This window comes from Plutella xylostella, chromosome 3 (genome assembly GCF_932276165.1).
Source record: "Plutella xylostella chromosome 3, ilPluXylo3.1, whole genome shotgun sequence".
In the NCBI taxonomy this organism is placed as follows: Eukaryota; Metazoa; Arthropoda; class Insecta; order Lepidoptera; family Plutellidae; genus Plutella; species Plutella xylostella.
Genome location: NC_063983.1, coordinates 4,291,839 through 4,315,134, shown reverse-complemented (window position 1 = coordinate 4,315,134; position 23,296 = coordinate 4,291,839). Strand labels below are relative to the sequence as shown.

At 40.3% G+C, this 23,296-nt stretch overlaps 1 protein-coding gene across 1 annotated transcript; it reads left to right on the top strand.

The window, feature by feature from the left end:
* The first annotated feature begins 72 nt into the window (after positions 1-72).
* On the top strand, positions 73-23,203 carry LOC105380055 (zinc finger protein 37). Its single transcript, XM_011549545.3, has 15 exons — positions 73-586; positions 694-951; positions 1,377-1,537; positions 2,930-3,131; positions 3,463-3,582; positions 3,933-4,091; positions 4,628-4,756; positions 5,240-5,354; positions 5,784-6,009; positions 15,158-15,263; positions 15,792-15,912; positions 16,443-16,601; positions 18,467-18,629; positions 19,229-19,321; positions 22,907-23,203. The coding sequence occupies exons 1-15, from the start codon at positions 277-279 to the stop codon at positions 22,955-22,957; spliced, it is 2,373 nt and encodes a 790-aa protein (XP_011547847.3). The 5' UTR covers positions 73-276; the 3' UTR covers positions 22,958-23,203.
* The last annotated feature ends 93 nt before the right edge of the window (positions 23,204-23,296 follow it).

Sequence of the window (23,296 nt, the reverse complement as noted above, 5' to 3'; positions counted from 1 at the left end):
CCCGTCAGTGTCACTGTCATTGTCATGTCATTTGGCATTTCGTATCTCGCTCTTCGTCATTTTCATGTCATTTTGTGTCCCTTTACGTGTGTTCGTGATAATTTAGTGTGAAGTTCTTCTTTATAAAATGGATTCATCGAGTGGGAAGTAAACAGGACTGAATATAGCAACCAAGAAACTGTGAACTTGGTGGTGCAAAGCAAATGTCAATATCATAATTTAGCACCGTCTAGGTCTAAAATTACGCATTATCAACTTATGTACGGGATGGCGTAAATGAATGCACAGGTCAAAATGGATGCAGAAACTCTCCTGCACTGTCCACTTTGCTGTGGTGGAACGTTTAAATCTAAGCAATCACTTGTTGAACACTTGTCTAATCATACCACAAACTTTGGATGTCCTATTTGCAGTTATAAGTTCTCGTCAGTCTCGCTTTTAGTTGAACACTTGAGCAGTACAAACTGCAAGACGCCTTTGGAAGTATCTGAAGCTCACAATGCTTTACGTGAGCATAGAGTATGCTATAGTCAAAATATTGAAGGTGTTAAGATACTTGTTACCCAAGCTGACAACGCCACAATAGGTTAGTGATCCATTTAATTGTTCTATACATTATTCTTACAAATACCTAAAAAGTGGATAAGTAACTTATTACATAATTTCATTAAATTAACATCGTAATTATTTCAGAACAAAATAATGAAGATGATGACTGCTTTGATGACAACACTGCCGCTGACAATGATTCATCACAGCTTCATAATGTCAATTTGGAAGACAACAAGATGTATACAGATCTTTTGCGAGTTTCTGAGCAACTCGGCAATGATCAGAGTGAATATTCCATAGCCCATAGTGAGGATGCTGAAGTCATGACCCGGGCATCCATCATTACCAAGCAGAACAGTGATGGGACCTTGTCAATCTCCACATATGAAGAAAAAGAAGGTAGAAAATTAAGATCATTATTGTTAGTAGGAGAGACTTTTCGTAGATGAAATGTATTCTAATGTACATAATACATATAAATCTACCTCTTGAATCACTGCATAAAAAGTGTACTTAATAAAAAAAGCATTATCATTTTAAAGATTTCATGGTACTTATTACTTCCATGAAAGATTTGCACATAAATAGGGTCAGACAGCAGGATAGGGTTTTGTTATTATACTGTGTTGTGATGCATGGTTTCTTTGCAACTGAAGTTGATCAGTCAGATTTGCTGTTCTTTACACTCACCACATAAGCTAACAGTAAAGTTGAGGCTATACAGTTGTTCAAAATTATGCCATTTTCAGCTTAAAATACCCTCTGCAACATCTTCTATATGTTTATAGTATTATTATCATAATAGTTCATACCAAACATTCCAGATAACACCATGAAAGAAGAGCCGATGCCAGTAATCACAGTAACAGACAACGAGAATGTCGGCCATGAAGAGTTGTTTAGCTGCAACACTTGTGGAGTCTCATTCCTATCCGTCATAGACCACATACAGAACTACCACAAGGATCAGGATGTCGTGGTGGAGGTAATAGGCCTATGATCAGAATAGAATTTAAATTATATTAAACATTAGCTGTCTTAAAATAGGTAAAAAAATGCAACAAAATCTAAATGACAATGGGCGTTTTGGGACCTATGTCCAATAAAGATGAGTCATACATCGATGGATAGCTCTTTTCAAGTGAGCAAATAAATATTATTACGACAAATCCCGTATGAGTTGTCCATTTTGAAATATATTCGTCGGTAGCAAGTATTTTTCTATGGCATTGCACTCTCTCTCCTGATGACAGTTGGGGCGTAATACACGTAAACACGTATTATTAAAATGGGAGAAATTACTTTCAATTGGTTTTATTTGCTGAGATAATAAAGAAAAATAATAATATAATGAATGATGATTATTTGTTATAAAAATTCAAAATGATGTGAAAAAAAAACAAAAAACATTAAAATTACAGAAATAACATATAAAAACTTTCAAGGTACGATTATTCTAATTGGACAGTAAATCAGAACTAGCGCTTCCGTTATTCATATTCTGCAAAAAAAATACCTTTTCAACGGACGTATCACTCATTTAAGATAAGATAAAGATAAAAATTCTTTATTCGGTACACCACACAGCACACACCAAAAATCCACAAGAAAAAAAAAACACAAAAACAAAAAAAGAAAATAACAAATAAAAAACCTTATATAATATAGACTTATAAGTAATAGCGGTGTGTGTTGTCCAGCACCGAAAAGGCCCGCGCCTCAGCTTACACCGCTTCAAGTGAGGTGGCATCCACCCACCTGACGCGGCACTGATTTTCAGTCGCGTCCTTCCGTGACTATCTCCCATCTATTGAGACATCTGATACCTAAGTGTACAATATAATAATAATACGGTAATATTATAAATAAATAGATATAAAGATATAATACTTAAATACCAATAGTAAATACATATCATAAGTATATACACATGTATAGATAATGTAATAATATTGGATATAGGTAGTACAATTTTTTTATAAATAAAATTAGAGACAAAATAGTGGGTATGACTGGAAAAGAACGAAGGGCCTTCGGGGTTTCAGCGCGCGAGCGAGACCGATCGCCCTCGCTGACTTGCTTCAGCGCTCAGACCAGCCCGTGCCGTCCGGCTGAACACAACTGTAAGACAGTATCATAATAATATGTACACAACTGTGAGTGAAAAACGGACACAATGCACACTACATAAGAATCATTTCTATTGGTGATGGTCCCAGCTTCCATACATTGGTGCCCATGCTCTTTTACGTCTATTTCTAGAGCAGATTTTCAGAATCACCCCTACATCATGTCTTCTATGTGATTCCAGTTAAAAATTAGTGAAACATTCATTGGTTGAAATAAATAAGATAACAATACTTATCTTCATACACAGATGAACGAGAACCAAGATGGCACTACCATAGAGTTTCTTCAAGAGGAAGGAATAGATTCTTCTGAGAACAACATGCCTATGGAGTTGGTGTCCATAATGAACAACAGTGTGGACAAGCCGCCACCGGCATCGGCGCCGCACCGCATCATCACAGACACTGGCAATATTGTGGAAACTACCGTTGCTCCCACTAATACAAAAGGTAATCATTTATTGTATCTAGCGTTAGTGATTGTTGCAAGACTGCAATTTATTAAAGAGCTGCTCTGTTGTTGTTCTTCTTTCATGATGAAACTGTTCAGCAAAGACACAAAAAATACTACAATTAATTACATAAAGGCAGAAAAGAAAACAAGAGTAAATATCAACATTAGCTCTCACTACTATTATTATTATACTGCTGTCTTTTTTCTGCTTTTTATAAGCACAGAACTCTATTAAAGTTAAATCCAAATAGTAGTACAAGGGTCCTTGGTTTTTGCCATTTTTTTACTATAATAATAAAAAAATATGTTTTTTTTATTTTATTCTAGGGGATGTACTGCACAACACCGTCCCGCTTGGTTCGCTAGAGATGGAGGTAACGGACAAGGAGGGTCGCGTGTTCACGAGACGCTACGTGCAGATAGACAAGGGGCCTGCGTCTAATTGTGGTAAGTCAGAGGGCTAAATGTGGGTTTTTCATGAACCAAATGTGAAATCGATTCAAACTTGTATAGCGAGGAGATACAGTGCTGCGGCTATACCGCTAGGTAGCGACAATCTGGCGCCATACAAATGTATACAATATATTTTTGAACAATACAGCAGTGTGACAGGAGTCAGGAAAAAAAAAAACTAATATGCATATACCAAACCAAACCCACCCTCACCTTCATTACAAGGTAAACATCACGAAAAGAAAGCTTTTACTTCAAATCCGTCATGATATTCATGATTCACACAATCCTCACCTATACTTTCAGCGCATGAGTTAAAAAAAAAAACATCCTCCCCATTCCAGAAGCGGCCGCGTCCCCCGAAGCCCGCACCCCGTACCACCAGGTGGTGGTGGCGGCGGCGGCGGGCGCGGACGGCTCCCCGCGCCGCGTGTACAGCTGCATCGCGTGCCGCGTGCACGTCTCCGAGCTTGAACACTTCAAGGCGCATCCTTGTAAAACACGTGAGTTTTAGAGTCGTATGTGTTTAGAGTCGTTTGTGTTTTAGAGTAGTTTGTGTTTTAGAGTCTTTTGTGTTTTAGAGTCGTGTGTGTTTTAGAGTCGTTTGTGTTTTAGAGTCGTTTGTGTTTTAGAGTCATTTGTGTTTTTTGGAGCTAACTACCGATACCGTATGCGGGATGCTGGAAATTGGCAACAATTAAAAATCCAATAAGTTAGCAATACCGCAGAATTGGATGCAGAAATAGTACTCTAGTACAGTTGGCAACAGCAACGTTTTGATAAGCCACCTTGTCATACCAATGGGTGGTTTATATTATGTTTTTGCAGTAGCCAACGCAGTAGCCTAATTTTATACGATTAATTTGTGTTTGTTATGTTATCGTTAAATCATCATCATCGCGTAATCATTAAATTCAGCATATAGGCCTCATCCAAGGAGCGCCACAATACCTTCCTCGTCCTTTATAATAACCGTACCTACTCTGTCCTTAGCATTTATGAAATATCTACATAAATAATTATGAATTGTTATTTCCAGTGAAGTACTCATGCGCGCACTGCCCCGTGTCCTACGAGAATGCGAAGTCTCTGTGCGCTCACATGAAGGTGCACAAAGCAGCCAAAAACGCCGCCATTAAAGCGCAATTCAAGAACGCTAACCTAAAAGGTAAAGTAGAATTGATGATTTGTTGATGGATGTTATATTGTTGCGCTACGCCGGTGTGGTACCGTATTTTGCTAACTCATCCTTTATGAAATGAGATCTCATATTGCTACGTTCCTGCTAGAGTCCGACAAAGCTACCGTTGCAATAGAAACAACTGATCACCAAAAAAGTTAATTAGGGCGGGCACAAAAAATTGATGAGGGCTGGCTAAAAAGGTTTATTAAATATTCCCTTGGTGCCTTTTACCTCGCAACCAATCTCAAATGGGTGTTTTTATATGTTAGTGGTGCTGGTGATGATATGGCTATGCTGAATATTTTTTTCCATCTCGAAAACCCTCAGTAACTTTTCCATGAACCCAATCCTTAGGGGTCAAAACAAAAGTGAGAAATTCCTAATAGATCTTCTTCTAGATTGTAATAAAATAGTAATCCTCTTTTTGGATTCTGTGTCCTCAGAATAATAATGTCGTATGTTCCGCAGGCGCCGCGCCCGTGAGCGTGGTGGTGACGGGTCCATTCAAGTGCCACGTGTGCAGCACCGTGTTCCCCACCAACAAGTCGCTCAAGCTGCACAAGCGAATGCACGATCCTATCAAGTGAGTATGCATAATATGTTTGAAAGCATTTAATGTTCTCCGGTCTTATACAGAAGAAGTACAATAAGCCTGACTGTCTATTTTCACCTACATATATAATCATTGCAAATCTACTCATTTTTGCTACAAGATCACAGAAACACACCCAAACTTATATACTCCTAATGTTAGATGATTTTTTTCTATATTCGCATAATTGAAATTCGCGTTTAATTTAACTTCCTTGTAAAAATTCTAGCAAGGCCCTCTGATAACACGAAAAACTAAAGCCAACCCCCATCTAAATGTTGCCTCCTTTTATCTACGTATACTATACGTACATTAAAAAAAAATATCCTCACACAAATATTTAGCCCTTTACCCCTTTCCGAATTGAAAGTTGAATTATTTTACAATGCATTAAACTTATTTCTTTTCTCCTCACCCCAGGGCGCGCCCAATAGACCCGCCAGTCGACGACAACCCAGACCCAACCGACGAGAACAATGGCAAATATTTCTGTCCTGTCTGCCTCAAGTGGATACCGACGGGGTACCGCGCGGCCCACGCCGAGTCACACTCCGATGCAGACAACTTCAACTGTGATATATGCAACAAGAGGTTTAGATCGAGTGCCTACAGGGATATGCATATGAATGTGCATAGCGTTGAGAAGGTGAGAGGATTTTTAAATGCATTTTACGAGTTTCACGTTTAGCTAGCAAATGAATATAACTATTATAGATTATATTCAGTCACGCCGACAAAGTATTAAATTCATCTACCGCGCGAGCCGGGGCCAAAAACAATTGAAAACAGCTCTGCGACATGCATTTACAATGTGACTATTTAGTAAGTGTGACGATCCAAGAATAGGCTCTCTAGACAATAGTTCTAGTCCTAGCTATATGCTCGTGGGTCCCGGCGGGTACCGCGCGGCCCACGCTGAGTCACACTCCGATGCAGACAACTTCAACTGTGATATATGCAACAAGAGGTTCCGATCGAGTGCCTACAGGGACATGCATATGAATGTGCATAGCGTTGAGAAGGTGAGTTTTTTGTAAATTCATTTTGACGGGTTTCAAGTTTAGTGTCTTTGTTGCGTTGAGCGGACGCCCGGAGAGCATAGAGCATAGAGAATATAACCCGTCATAAGGACACATGATATATATGTGAGGCCATTCTCACACACATCCGACCCAGGCTAGACAGAGCATATAATATGGGCTGGTATATCTAGAGGAGCACATATTATTATATAGTTGATAGATACACATAATTATAATTATATTTATTTATTTAAACACTTTTAACTACAGATACATAATTATAATAAAAGGTGAGTCTTTCGTAGGTGCATAAAAATTATATCCTAATACAAGACCTTATTCTATCCACTGTGGTTCCCTTTTTCTAGACAAATAGTATTTATCTTATTTTAAATTTGCTTTTGATAAAAGAATTGGCTCAGCCTTTAAATTGACGCCAGTTTAGTTGATATATACTATATCACATATTATGTCCAGTTATAGGCTATTCCCGTAAAGACAGCCACATCAAGTAGAAAAATCTAAAATGGCTACTTTTAAAAAAATCTAATGAACCCAAAGATTTACTTTATTTTTCCCATGTATAAAATAAGCTATCTATTAGATTTTTTTTGTGTCCCTCATAAACTAAAATACGCAGAATTGTAGAGGGCGCGGGCGTTGAGGTAGCTTTTCCTACATCGCGGTATGGTTGTGTTTGACATTGTAGTATTACATTTCAAGTCAATCAATTTTCAAGTTATTCTACACTGTTATTAGTAATCTTACGGAATTCTGACAGTTATCAATTTTAGACAAATCAGAGATCACAAACCTTTTTGGGCTGGGCACTTTTTCAATACGAGTCTGGACATCTGAGACTATAATATATATTTTTTAGTCCCTGTATCCATTTTATTAAGTGCGGCGCTCCAAATTAAAAGGGGATTTACCTACGGTGAGAAATAATTACCGTACCTACCTAAATATATTACAAACAGTGAAAAATACAATTAAAGATAATCTCAATTACCTTATATAATTATCGCTGTCGTAGAAAATATATCTAAAAACAACTAGTAATTATTTTTGAAACGGTAGCCGCGCCGATGTCAGGGCGATTTTGCGTTCGTATTTGAATAGAGGTAAAAAAAAGAGATGTCGCTCTATAAAATTGTATTGTGTGCACTGACTGGCTTGCGTGTCGTCACAGCAAACTGTGAGTCTAAAATGTGCGGTGGAGGTACCAAATTAGCGATACAGGTGAAATTGTGTCAGCGACTCATCGCTGGGAGTAAGACAGCAGAACACGTTTACCCCATCGGTCATCGGTTCTTCGACAGATGTGACCAGCCCATTGCCACTTAAGCTTACTAACTCGGTGAGCTATGTCGGTGACTTTAGTTCTCTGTCAGATTACTTCGTTCCGGATGCGATCTTTCAAGCATAGCTCCAAGCATAGCTCTTTCCATAGCTCGCTGAGGGACCTTCAGTTTGTGAACCAGTCCCACAGTAAGTGTCCACGTTTTAGCCCCATAGGTCATAACCGGTAGGACACACTGATCAAAGACTTTCGTCTTGAGACTTTGTGGTATGGGCGACGAGAAGACTTGACGAAGTTTGCCAAATGCTGCCCAGCCCAATTGTATTCTTCTATTGACCTCTGATTGGAAGTTGTTTCTACCCAGCTGCAGAGTCTGTCCAATCCAGTGGCGTGCTTTGGGAGGGAATACGTCCAGCAGTGAACTGCTATAGGTATGATGATGGTTGGATGATGATGGATTTGTTTATTAAAATCTCTACCTAATCATCACTATTATCATCATCATCATCAGTATCTTCATCATCAGCATCGCTGACTTTAATTATTAGAGATTCTGTAACTCTGTCGATAAAATCGTCGAGAGTGCACATCTTATCTTTCTCTTTTATTGTGTGGCTGATGCATGCTTGCCATTTCTCAGGAGTAACATTTTTTATACCTTCTAGTAGTAGTTTTTTAACTTCCGCCATTTTGTAGGTTGTGTTGTGTCTTGCGACATGCCCCTTCACTTGAGCCCACACCAATTTTTGAAATTGATTAAAAAGGTTTATTATCCCTGAATTTAGTAGGAAGTGATGCCATGCTAAAGAATAAAATAAAGCAATTAAAATTAATTCGATACATGGGTCGTGAGTCGTGATCCTACTTCATATTATAAATGCGAAAGTTTGTAAGTGTATATGTGTATGTATGTATGTATGTATGTGTGTATGTTTGTTATTTCTTCACGTCAAAACGGCTGAACCGATTTTAATGAAATTTGGAATGAAGTTAGCTGACACCCTGGATTAACACATATGTTACTTTTTATCGCGGAATTCCCACGGGAAAACTTATTAAGGCGAAGCGAAGCTCGCGGGAACAGCTATTATATTGAAATATTTGTTATTTTTGTATTAGTTTACTTGAGCAAGTGAATATTTAGATTTATCTTTTTGTATAAAAATATTAAGAAAAAATTATTGCCCAGAAATGGATCGCAATTTTTCATTTTTTCGGTAAAGAACTTTTTTAGTAGCATCACTTATAAAATGTCAGAATTCTTTCCAATTAAAAATCAGAGAGTACCTACCTTTATCTTTAATCTACAGTTTTTGAAAGGCTGAACATCCGTATGTACGTTTGTGACCTAAATTCATGTCTTATCTATCTTATATGCTTTTATCATGTTCACTCTCACAGTGATATAATTTAGAGTGTGTCCACTAATGAATTCATGATTGTCCAAAGGCTAGTCGGGTTTTCTGTTTCTACCGGAACACACACAGATACATAGATGGTATACATAAATAATATAAACAAAACAACACATAAAATAGATATTTAACTTTTACTAAGGATACATTGTTACTAACATATGTTATGGATTTTATTATCTGTATTAAATTAATTATATTATGATTATTACATAAATATCTTGTGCAGATATCAAACCCTGAACCTTCGGCTTAGCAGTCAGGGTCCAAAGGGTCAGTAACCCTGCACCATCCAGCTGTCGATAGTTACAATAAACCTCAAAGGTTTTATTCTCGGTAATTACATAAGAAAGGGGTAAGTGGAATGTTCAAGGAGAGACCTTTGCCCAGCAGTGGGACACTAGAGGTTAAGATTTTTTTTTTACATAAAACTTCAAAGTCTACTAAGTTTTGGAAGTGGCCCGGACGGCAGCTCGGCCTATAAACCTCGGTGTTTTACACGCAGAAATGTAGATGGCGCTAATGTAACTAATTCTACATCGCGGTATGGTTGTGTTTAACATGTAGCGTTATATTTCAGGTCATTCAACTTTTGATTTATCCTACTAATATTATACTATGCTACATAGGCTACTTTTTATCTAGAGTTTTTGAAAGGTTAAACATCCGGTAATACGGATTTGACCTTAATTAATGATATTCAAGTCCTTCCTCACTTCCTTTATCCCGTAGACAGTAATAATAAGTTAGAGTGTGACCACTGATGATTCCCCAGAGCCAGAGGCTAGTGGGGTTCTCTACCGTTTGTTTTTAATTTATATTACACTAGCTGTTCCCGCGAGCTTCGCTTCGCTTTAAAAAGTTTTCCCGTGAGAATTCCGGGATATAAAGTAGCCTATGTTCTTTCCCAGGGTCTATACCATATGTATACCAAATTTCATTCAAATCCGTTCAGTAGTTTTGGCGTGAAAGAGTAACAGACAGACAGACACAGTTACTTTCGCATTTATAATATTAGTTAGGATTGACCCTCTTTCTTTTCTATGAGGAACCTACCTATGATGTATTTTTTCTTACTTGGCACAGATTTTGAGCAGTCCTGGGGTGTCTTTATTTGAATTAATTTAAAAGCTAAGTTATAAAATAAAACAATGACAATACTTACAAGCAAACATTATTGATTTAGTAAGTAAACATTTATTTTGGCTGTAGTTTATTTGTTTAATAGTACCTATTTTGTAATAACATAAATTAGACTTACAAAAAAATATAGGTGCTTGCAGACTAAAACAATAGAAAATAGGCGGCCTTATGGCTAATAGCGATCAGGCAATGTAAAAAAATAGAAGGTGGTGTACCTGCCCATATAAAAATATTATATAACTTATGTTGTATATGGCTTTGTATGTGTGTGTGTAACTGCGTTTACATCTACCTGCGTTTAGCAAATAAAAGTCAGTCATCAACCTAAGCCTGTTGTTTTACTTCATGGTGACAGCGGTGCACTAAATTTTATTAATTTAGACAAGTTCCAACGCGTTAATTGTGTTTTCTTTATTGTTTACGGATATTAAACGTCACGAGTGATTATAAAATAAGTGTAAAATGGAACACGCGAGGCCTCCGTCTGAATTATCGTTGGAGGGCGGTCCGGCCGCGCGCGCCGACGCGTGGCGCAAGTGGTACAAGCAGTTCAACGTGTTCATGAAGGCATCTGGGGCCTGCAAGGAGCCGAAGGACGTCCAGGCTAGTCTGCTAGTCAACCTGATCGGACCAGATGGATACGACATTTACTCGACATTTAAATTTATCAAAGAAGAAGATCGTGATGACGTAAGTGTGCTGATTTCAAAGTTTGAAAAGCACTTTGGTACGAAACAAAACACAACCATGGCGAGGTTTCGTTTCTTCACAAGAAATCAAGAAGTAGGCGAAAATATCGATACCTACGTGACCGCGTTGAGGTTACTGAGTCATCACTGCGAGTTCGAGAACCTCGAGGACGGGCTGATAAGAGATCGCATTGTGTGCGGGGTGAGCGACGGCGCGGTGCGAGACAGGTTGCTCAGGGCTGACGACCTGAACCTGGAGCAGGCTATTAAAATATGCCAGGCTAACGAATTGTCTTATGAAGAAAGTCGAAATATCGAAATTAAAAAGAGTGCAGAGTCAGCGAGTGTCGACGGGCTGTATGGATCGCGGAGAGCAGGACGCGGCGGCGGCAGGTGGGCTGCGGACGCGGCGAGCGGGCCGGGGGCGCGCCGCCGGGGCCAGCCCGGACCGGAGCCCCGCGGCGCGCCCGGCGGCGGCGGCGGCGGCGCGGCCCGCCCGGGCTCCGCCGAGTGGCGCGAGGATGCTGGTGCAGTGGCTAGGTTGTGTACGGCATGTGGTGGTTATAAGTGTTACACTGGATCGCGGTGTCCAGCTCGATCAGTGAAGTGTTTTACGTGCAATGAGAAAGGTCATTTTAAAAAAATGTGTCCCATCAAGGTCCATAGACGTGTTTACGAAATTTGTGAGGACGAAAATGAAAGTGAAGAACTTTATTATGTTTCCTCCTTGGACCAAGGATCGCACAACAAGGACAGTATCTGGTATGAGTCTTTATGTCTATTTAACAGTAATAAAAGTGAGAAGTTTAAACTTGACACAGGTTCTGATCTAAATGTGTTATCTATGGCTACATTTGTACGGTTAGGATTTAATGCTAATGATATCTTGCCAAATAATATCAGAGCGCAATCATTTTGTGGTAATTACATTCCAATAATTGGTTCTTGTATGATGCAATGGGTGTATAAGAATAAAAAACATGCAATCGAATTTGTAATCTCTGATAAAGCGTGTCAAAGTGTTTTAGGTAAATATACATGTGATGAGATAGGGCTAGTTAAGCGAGTTTATGAGTTAAATATTCAAGACTATTCAGAATTATTTCAAGGCGTAGGTAAATTGCCTGGTGAATATAAAATTGTACTAAAACAGGATGCAAGTCCCACAGTGTGCCCAGTAAGAAAAATTCCGATCGGAGTTAGGGATAAATTATTGGAGGAATTAAATCACATGGTGGACATAGGCATAATTAGAAAAGTATCTCATCCGACTCCGTGGGTAAATGCTATAGTGTTAGCCGCTAAAAAATATGGTAATTTTCGCATCTGTTTGGATCCGCGGCCGCTGAACAAGGCGGTGCGGCGCGCGCACTACCCGCTGCCCACGCTCACGGAGATCGCCGCCCAGCTGCACGGCGCGCGCTGCTACAGCAAGCTGGACGCGCGCCACGGGTTCTGGATAGTGCAGCTGGACAGCGACAGCGCGGATCTCTGCTGCTGTCCGTGGACGCCAGCTCGCAGGCGCTGGGTGCCGTGCTGCTGCAGGGCGGCCGCCCGGTGGAGTTCGCCTCGCTCACGCTCACCGACACGCAGAGTAGGTATGCGCAGATAGAGAAGGAGCTGTTGGCTATCGTGTTCGCCGTCGAACGCTTTCATCAGTACGTGTTCGGGAGGGGTGACGTCACAGTGGAGACAGACCATAAACCTCTGGAGGCGTTGTTCGACAAACCGCTAGACGCTGTACCTACGCGTCTTCAGCGCATGATGCTGCGTATCCAGGGATACAGTTTCAAAGTGACGTACAAGCCTGGTAAGTACATGTACATAGCAGACACTTTATCCAGAGCGGCCCTGCCGGAGCTGATGGAGGACAATGTAACCGCTGAGGTTGAGGATCAGGTCTGTTTTGTGATCGACAATGTACGGTTCAGTGATGACAGGTTACGGGAGATAAAGCGGGCAACACGTGATAACGACGTATGTTAGGTACTTATTAATTATATTTTAAAAGGATGGCCGGTTAATAAGTATGACTGTGCAGTTGAATTGCGAGCACTGTGGTCTCACAGAGAGTCTTTGGAGTACATAGACGAAGTGATACTCAAAGATAAGTTAGTCTACATCCCGGAGGAGCTGCGAGGTGAGATGGTGGCGCGCGTGCACGCGGGGCACCTGGGCATCGACCGCTGCAAGCGGCGCGCGCGGGACGTCATGTGGTGGCCGGGCATGTCGCGCGCCGTGGAAGCGGCCGTGCGCGCGTGTCGCGCCTGCGCCGAGCACGCCGCGCGCCCCGCCCGGGAGCCCATGATACCGCACCAGGTACCGCCTCTGCCGTGGATGAAGCTCGGCACCGACTTGTTCGAGGTAGGAAAAAAGTATTTCCTCATAGTAGTCGACTACTTTTCGAACTTCATCGAAGTTTCACCTCTGACAAACATAGGGTCAAAAGCGGTCATAGCCGCATTAAAGGACCAATTTGCCAGACACGGGATACCCTCGGAGCTCATAAGCGATAATGGCCCGGCTTACTCTTCGCATGAATTTAGAGCATTTTGCCAAGAGTGGGGAGTTACACATGTCACCACATCTCCGAACTATGCACAAGCAAATGGACTTAGTGAAAGGGCCGTTAGAACGGTAAAAGGTATCATAAAAAAGTCATTAACATCGGGTGCAGATTTATATTTAGGGTTATTAAATTTTAGAGCTACGCCGAGACATGGCATTAGTTCGCCTTCTCAGTTATTAATGGGGCGAAGGTTAAATACAAGGCTGCCGGTACACATTGATAGATTACGTCCAGACCGTAATAATGATAATGATTTTACTAACATAATTAAAAATCGTGAATTCAGCAAGCGGCACTATGACGCGCATTCACGTGAGTTGCCTCCTCTGCGCGAGGGCGGGGAGGTGATCGTGGTGGAGGGCGCGGGCGCGCAGGGCGGGCGGCGCCGCATGCGCGTGGCGGGGCGAGCGCCGCACAGCCAGCCGCGGTCTTACTTCCTCACTGATGATACTGGGCGACAATATCGCCGGAATAGGCGACACCTCATCAAAACCTACAGTAATGAGGACACGCACCGGTCACCTCCTGCTTCTCCTGGCGGGAAGGAGGACGGTGACAGCAGCGGTGACAGTGTGTACGGGGACGTGGTGAGTGATGAGGACGCGCCGGGGGGCGCCCAGGCTCAGGGGCTAGTAGGGGGCGGTCGCGGGGGCGGCCCGGCGCAGGGCCCGGCCGGGGGTCGCGGGGGCGATGCCCCAGTTCACCGTCAAGCGGCAGAACAGGCACGAGAAAAACTTGCATCCTTGTTTTATAAAAGGAATAATAAGTAAAGTTATTAAGAAACTTATTAAAGTTGTTAAAGAGAAATAGAAGTATGTATATGATAATAATAGATTATGTTGTTTGCGTATTGTGTTGAATTTGTTATTAGCACATAGGTATTTTTAAATATAATGCTTTTGTAGTGTAAGTGTAATTAGATAAAACAGTAGCTTTAAGTGTAACTTGTACTACCTAATGTAGAAAAATTTTAAGTAACTGAACTGTAGCTGTTGACCTATTAATTAAGTACATATAATGTTTATTGAACTTTATGATAAACTTTTTTCAATTTATGGAAGAGATGTTGTATATGGCTTTGTATGTGTGTGTGTAACTGCGTTTACATCTACCTGCGTTTAGCAAATAAAAGTCAGTCATCAACCTAAGCCTGTTGTTTTACTTCAACTTACTTTGACGACCGGATGGCGCAACAGTTAGCAACGCTGACTCTTGTGCCGAAGGTACCGGGTTCGATTCCCGGCCGGGCAGATATTTGTTTAAACACAGATATTTGTTCTCGGGTCTTACAGTACAGATATCGTCGACAGGATAAGAAGAAGACGACAGTACAGATGTGCCCGTAAAATGGCAATAGGCCCGCCCCCTATTACATTGGGACTAACATAGACTGGCGAAAAGTGGGTGCAAAAATGCACCTCTGCCTACCCCGCAAGGGAGTACATTAGTACAAGGTGTGAGTGTTTATATTATTATACCTACTTATATTATTTAAAAATATACTGTTTTTATTTCTCTGCTTAGATACCTAAACATGCTGCACACGTAGGTTTCGGCTTAGTATACCCTTTTCGCAACACCTCCTGACGGCTTGACGTTAACTTACGGGACAGGATATAAATAGCATACTTTACATAGTTGATATTGTTTCAGACGGAGGTGAAGAAGTCGGACAAGTCGCTGCCGTACACGTGTCTGTACTGCTCGCGGCAGTTCGCGCGCCCGCACGAGAAGGTCAAGCACGAGCGGATACACACTGGTGAATATTACATAATAATAATATACTATTTGTAACGGAACACAGTTATCATTATCATCTTCACGACCCAACACGTCATCACTGCTGGGGCCCGGGTCTCTTTCCAATGAAGGAGACCCGTGCCTTCCGACAACTCTCTCAACACCAGCAAGCTTCTGCTGAGAGAGTTGTCAGGTAAGTGGGCAACCCGACTGTCAGATGTTTTCAAGCCGCCCGAAGGCCTCTGACTAAGCTTCACGACTGCTGCCGAAACAGCAACAGGGACACACGGCTTAATGTGCCATCCGAACGTTCATCATCAATTAACGTCCCGGGTTCGATTCCCGGCTGGGGCAGATATTTGTTTGAAGACAGATATTTGTACTCGGGTCTTGGGTGTTGATATTTATATTTAGTTATGTATCTACCTATGTAATTTGTGTAGATATATCAGCTGTCCGACACCCATAACACAGGTTCTGCCTAGCTTGGGGTCGGACGGCCGTGTGTGAGATGTCCCCACATATTTATTTATTTACTTGTTGCCAGGTGAGAAGCCCCACTCGTGCGAGATCTGCGGCAAGTCGTTCCGCGTGTCGTACTGCCTCACGCTGCACATGCGCACGCACACCGGCGCCAGGCCTTACGCCTGCCACATCTGCGGGAAGAGGTAAATTTATACTTTTCTTTTTAGTAACAGCGTGTGAATGACGAATAGCAAAAGACGGCTGGTAAAGGTTCCAGTGCCATGTTTTGGGAGAAGCCTACGTCCAGCATTGATATACTGATATATTTTGAATAAGAAGAAGTAAGTTGACAAAATTGGAGGCCTTCTTGTATACATATTGCATTTATGAACAAATTATAAGAGAGGATTTAGAACAAAACCTTGAATTGCTGTAATAGACGAATAGCGACATACGCACAGTCGCACACTCGCCTTAACTCCTCACCCTCTAACCCCGTTTTTTGTGTAATGTGTGGTAGATATTGATGTATCGATTCGATCATTATATATGGGTTACTAATTCGAAGTAAGGAAAGTGCCGTTATGCCAATTAGTAACTAAAATCACGCATACACAAATAAATTCAGAGACTAATTCCGAAAAGCTCGTTTCTTGAAGAAAATAAATAACAGAATACCTGCCCCACCATAATCTTATTAACGTATTTCTCATCTTAATTGTTTTTCTGCCAGGTTCAAAGCGCACAGCGTGTACAACCACCACCTTCTCACGCACTCGGACGTGCGAGCGTATAAGTGCCCTTTCTGCCCGAAGGCGTTCAAGACGTCGGTGCAGCTCGCCGGACACAAGAACTCGCACACCAAGCCCTTCTCCTGCACGCATTGTAACAGGTGAGACGCTGTTATTATAATACAGTGTAAACTCTATATAACGACACTGAAGGGACTGTGCATTTTATGGCGTTATATAGAGTTGTCGTTAAACAGAGAGGAGATTTTTTCTTTGTTTTTCCATATTGTGGAGACGGTAGAACGACTAAATCCAAAGAGTTTGCCAACATCACTTATCTTCTCTTATCTCTCCCGTTTCCGTATCAGTCATAAATCGAGTGACGTTACATGGAGTTTACACGTATACCTTAAAGTTTTTCCCGAGGCATTCCCGTGTAAAATTAAGTGATTCCTACATACCAAATATCATTGAAATAGATTCCCATGAAGGATTTAAAAACATCTATCCATACTTACAAGGTTTCGCGTTTTGAATTTTAGTGTGTTATGGCGCAATGAAAATCTGTGTCAACACTTTTGCATTGCGCAATGTTATGGATGCTCAGTAATAAACACTTCACCGCTATTTTGTTTTTTTTTTCACTTTTGGGAATTTTTCTATTAATATGTTAGGTACAGTGAAACTATAAAGTCCTGAAATTAATGTTTGAGGAACTAAAATTTTCAGGAGCCTGGCACCATTAGAAAAGAAACATAAAAGTCATAACAATTGTTTATGGCAGTTGGCGGTTGGCTGTTTTTTCAATTTTCTTATTAATTATTAGGATAGTCTAGATAAAAACAACTATTTACGCTTGTTTGCAATTAGGAAGAAGAAGAAAAATATTCGTAGTCAAGCTAGGGAAGTTATTTATCGAGTTTATATACAATGTTTAGCGGAACATGAAGCTGGACACATTTTGTCGAATTTGGAGGATGTTTACGCTCGTACAGCGTCTATGACGGGTATGTAACATTGTACAAATTGTAATAATTCATTTTTTATCAGTACCAACGCTTCATTTATCGATAAATCTAGGTTTAGAGCCCAAGTCGAACATTGTTTACATACCGCTGGTTGTAGGTTTAAGCTGGTTTAAGTTGAGTCAAACCATAACATTTTGATACTTGAAGTTATATTTTTTGTTTATTTACTAAATTCTTATTCTGTAACTCTGGTTTTCTTAACTTAGGGTAGTTTCAAATAAGCATTTTTTATTTTATTTTATAGGAGTATCGGACAGTACCGTCTGGCATATTGCAAAAGAGGGCTCTATAATGGAATATTTCTAACTCCTGGCAGAAACAGAACAGGCCGTCTAAAAAGAGAAATTAATGATTTTAGTATGTGTGCTCTTCGTCAACAAATTCGCATATTTTATACAGTTGTAATAACGTTATCTAAATAAATATTTATTGGTTTCACTATTAGCCTTCATATTAACACCTTCTAGCTTGAATAATGAGTTTTTTTTTGTGGATGGTAAGTTGTTTTTAAATACAGAAATAGGGTAGGTAGTCACAGGCAAAATTTCAAGTATTAAAGTCAGTTTTGTTTCGCTATATAGGGTTGCTACATGAAAGATAGCTGCGCCCTCATTTAATTTCAGGACTTTATAGTTTCACTGTACATAAGTATTAGTTTGGCGTCAGTAGGTATATGAATGCTCAAATCGAATGACCAATGCAAACATGTTAATTTAGTGCTCACTGTTTTTATTAAGCATTTAGCATGAATTTTCATCGTGAACGTGAAGTAGAGTTCATCGAGTAATTTTGTACGAAAATATGAACAGCGCCCCTGGCGGTCGGTAGCAGAACTAAACTTTCCCTACAAAATCATCGAGTAATTTCACGTCACGTTCACGATGATAATTCATGCTAAGGGTTAAGCTAAGCTAAGTTTGTCTTCGATAAGCAACCTACCAATTTTTTTCTAATGAAAATATATTGCTGTTTGTATAATAACGCTTCCATTCCCACAGACCATTCGCCTCGCTCTACGCGGTGCGCGTCCACACCGAGACGCACCGGCGGCAGAACAACTTGAAGTTCACTTGCTCTCTGTGCGGCGCCCGGTACGCGCGCTCCTTCGCGCTCAAGGACCACATGAAGTCCGCGCACGACGCCGCCCGCGCGCCCGACGCTGTCAGTACTAGCCAGTAGCCACTAACTTATTACTGTTATACAAACATCATAGACATAAACAACGTGGAGGCTTTTACCCAGCACGGAGACACAGATTTGGCCACATTAAAAAAAAAACAAGAAAAAAATACGTCTCGGCTGGGAATCGAACCTGAGACCTTCAAGCCAATATTGCTGCGCCGCGCCGTTCGTTCGCTGTTCGCTTGGTAAATGTTAACGCCATCTATTGAAAATATTTATAGTTAAGAAATAAGCGCCATCTATCGTCGAGTAGCAGAAATTGATAACCACTCAACAGTGCCAACTTGCAGTGACGCGCAAAAACTTTTTGTGTCGTCGATCGCAAGGAAAGGGTCGACTGACTTCTTTGCTAGATTTCTATATTTTCATGTTCGTTGTATTTTGTATTTTATACCTGCTCGCTCTCTGTAATTGATATGACGAATGTTCGACTTGTGACGTACTCACAATGAGCGAAAATTCAATGTCAGTCGCCATTTTCTCGTTTTTAAACGATAAAAACGACTGAATACTTTTAATTGTTATATCTGGGGCTTTTCTTTCGATATCAATTAACTTGATAACATATTTGTTCGTAGAAATTTTCGGAGGAGGTGATTCTGAACGAGGAAAAAGGATGGGAAATATCTGATGGGAAGCTGATTAAGACAATCAAGGATGATGAGCAGGAGGTACGTAATATATATCCATCTCTTTCTTATCTTATTGTGATGAGCGGTGGTAGCTCAGTCGGGTAAGCGCCCGCTTCTCACTTCAGAGATGCGGGTTGGAATCCCGGCAATTACATGTACTTACCAATGAGTTCTTTTAACTTAAAGAAAACATCGTGAGGAAACCTGTATATCTAGATTTAGCACATCTAGGTATGTGAACTCACCAACCCGCAGTGGACCAGCGTGGTGGCAAATGGTCCAAGCTTAGGAAGGCAGTTTAGACCTTGGGGATATGCACAAAGGTTCCACTCGAGAGAGCCAGGTGCAGGTACTTACACCCCCACAGAGAATAGAATAGAATAGAATAGATGAGCAAGCAAGATTATAATACTATACTTATATTCATTGCAACTTTTCTAAATAATTTTGGGCTTCACTTTAAAAGGGATCGAAAGGGTCGTTCGTGAATAATTCATTTCTATATTTCAAGTAATTTTTGTTTATTTATGTTGTTCTTCATAGAGACGTATTACATAATAAATCGATAAAGTAACTTATTTTAAATATTTTTATACTGTTACTAGCCAACCGCGAATACCCTGAAAATCCGCCTCAAAAAGTTGGCCATGGGATTTTATCACCATCATTTCCAAGGTACAACTTCATTGGTCAGCTTAGGTCGAATTAAAACAAAACTTTAGTAAGTATATACTTATAACGATAAAAACAAAGATATGGGTTTGAATCTCATGACAAACCTATCACCTATAATATTAGTGTAGCTTAATGTTTCATTAAGTTTCCATTTAATGTTTCTGGACAACAATAAATAACTGTAGGTACTTTGAGATGGAAAACATTTTGAGAATATTAGGGGTGCGTATTGCGACGTATAAAAACGAAATGTATAATTTCACATTAATAACGTTCACAACATATAATGAACGTTACGTATAACAACAAAATCTATATTTTCATAAGGTATAAGATTCAATTGGTATAACGTACATTTGATATAATAACAAAATAACTAACACTCACGAGGACTAATATCAATTCGTATAACATACATTACGTATATCGTTTAAAACATATACTATCATTTAGTATAAAGTTCATAAAAAAAACTAACATATAATATAATCTGTGTTAAATTATCCAACACCGTCAAACCCCCTAGCACCAAAACCTAAAGATAGGTGCGACGACGAGCAAAGCGAGGAGGAGCTTGTTAGGTGCACATGTTCGTCGAAACCAAAGCGGAGCGCAGCGAAGCGGAGCGGAGCGTCTCCCCACATAGCGGCAATAATAATAATAATGTCAAAACCCTTACTACCAAAACCTAAACATAGGTGCGACGACGAGCAAAGCGAGGAGGAGCGTGTTAGGTGCACATGTTCGTCGAAACCAAAGCGGAGCGCAGCGAAGCGGAGCGGAGCGTCTCCCCACATAGAGGCAATAATAATAATAATGTCAAAACCCCTAGTACCAAAACCTAAAGATAGGTGCGACGACGAGCAAAGCGAGGAGGAGCGTGTTAGGTGCACATGTTCGTCGAAACCAAAGCGGAGCGCAGCGAAGCGGAGCGGAGCGTCTCCCCACATAGCGGCAATAATAATAATGATGTCAAAACCCTTACTACCAAAACCTAAAGATAGGTGCGACGACGAGCAAAGCGAGGAGGAGCGTGTTAGGTGCACATGTTCGTCGAAACCAAAGCGGAGCGCAGCGAAGCGGAGCGGAGCGTCTCCCCACATAGCGGCAATAATAATAATAATGTCAAAACCCCTAGTACCAAAACCTAAAGATAGGTGCGACGACGAGCAAAGCGAGGAGGAGCGTGTTAGGTGCACATGTTCGTCGAAACCAAAGCGGAGCGCAGCGAAGCGGAGCGGAGCGTTCTCCCACATAACCTCAATAATAATGAAAATACGATACGACAATCTAATTAATCTAGTATAGAATGGGGAATAAAAAAAACAACTTTTTGTGCATATACATTATGATAATTATATCCTTTGTAGATTATATGTTATAAACGTTATATATTATGAACGTTATGCATTTTAATCGTTATATCAATTGAAATTATACTTTTTGAACGTTATTCTTTACGAAATTATGTATTTAGTAATTATGTCTTTCGTTTGTTATGCACAGTGATCGTTATACTTAATAAATTTATATAATATGGGCGTATACCTTGTGAATGTTATACCATTCGTTTTTATACCTCGTATTACTTACCCGAATATTAGTGTAGCTATAGTTTCCATTTAATGTTTCTGGACAAGAATAAATAACGTAAAAATTATCTTTCAAATGAATGGTGACAACGCAACGATCGTTGCTTTTTTCTTATATTTCGTTGCGTTGGGCCCCTTGTTGGTTCGGCAGGAAGTTACATCTTACTTTTTTTTATTGAAGGCATGATTCACGATCTAAATGGCTTTTTGTTCGTTTGGAGCCAATGTACGGAAGCGTATTCCTTACATAACTTTCACACACTCTGAGAAAAGAATTATCCGTATATATTTTACTTAGCGCCTGTTTCACAATGTCTGTGTATGGCTGCCTGTGGGATAAAACAGTCAGTGACACCATGTATTTTATTCCACAGGTAGATTATAAACCAAATATTGTGAAACAGCTACTTAGAGTAACCTCACAAAATTCAACCCTGTGTCCACTTAGTCCGTCTAGCTTGAGCTGTGATATGTAGGTAATGTGTAGATCAATTAAAAAGACTTATTTTTAGTTGTTCTGAGCTTACAATATATTTTCAGTACCCACCTTTAAATTCATAGGTGGTTTGCACATGGGTTATCAAAAAGAGATCCACAAAAAAACATTTGACGATCGAATGGCGTAGTGGTTAGTGGCTCTGACTGCTATGCCGAAGGTCCCGGGTTGGATTCCCGGCTGGGGCAGATATTTGTTTTGTACTCGGGTCTGGGGTGTTGATGTTTATATTTAGTATCTATCTATCTATGTATTTGTGTAGATATATCAGCTGTCCGACACCCATAACACAGGTTCTGCCTAGCTTGGGGTCGGATGGCCGTGTGTGAGATGTCCCCACATATTTATCATCTATTTATTATTTGACCACTTTTTTTGCAATAAGTTTATTTTGATTTAGTAGTACCTACCTACTTTTAAAGATAATTGTCATAATAATTGTCATGGCGACCGAATGGCGTAGTGGTTAGTGACCCGACTACTGAGCCGAAGGTCCCGGGTTCGCTTCCCGGCTGGGGCAGATATTTGTTTAAACACAGAAATTTTTTCCCTGGTCTTGGATGTGCCCGTAAAATGGCAATAGGCCCGTCCCCTATTACATTGGGACTAACATAACACTCTGGCGAAAAGTGGGTGCAGCAATGCATCTCTGCCTACCCCGCAAGGGAGTACATTAGTACAAGGCGTGAGTGTGTGTGTGTGTGTGTTGTCCTAATAAAACTATGTAGCAATTTTGATTCCTAAAAAACATAAGTTTTAGAGAGGTTTTTGTAGGAAACGCTTTCATTAGCTTTAATTTTTTATCTCCGACGGAAAAAGAGGGGCGTTATAAGTTTAACATTGTTTAATGTTTGTCCACAGACGGCTGCGATGGAGATACCGAACGAACCTGAATCTGTGATCCTAGGATAGAAACATAATTTTAACTAGATCCGATCCTAATTGTGTAAGTAGTCTTACATACATTATTTAAACCAATAGCAAACACATATGTAATCATGTCAATAGCAGGCAAATAACAGCACAGCCAAAAGTTTCTAGCGATATACAAATCTTACTTTAACTTATACAGTCGTCTTGAAAAAAATATGACAAACTGTTTGGGTGCCATAATATATTTTTTGTTTGGTTTAATACGCAGTTCGTCCAAAATATTTATCACTTATGCGTGGGTTGTCATAAGCAAGAGGTAAGATCGATCAATTAGAGAAAGGTATAAGGCAACATGTAAGTCAAAAGGGATTAATAGAT

Excerpts from the sequence above, each read along its gene's own strand:
- LOC105380055 (XM_011549545.3), top strand. The coding sequence starts at position 277 with ATGAATGCACAGGTCAAAATGGATGCAGAAACTCTCCTGCACTGTCCA. Across the intron at positions 1,538-2,929 it reads ATCAGGATGTCGTGGTGGAG|ATGAACGAGAACCAAGATGG; the intron begins GTAATAGGCCTA and ends CTTCATACACAG. Across the intron at positions 4,092-4,627 it reads GGCGCATCCTTGTAAAACAC|TGAAGTACTCATGCGCGCAC; the intron begins GTGAGTTTTAGA and ends TGTTATTTCCAG.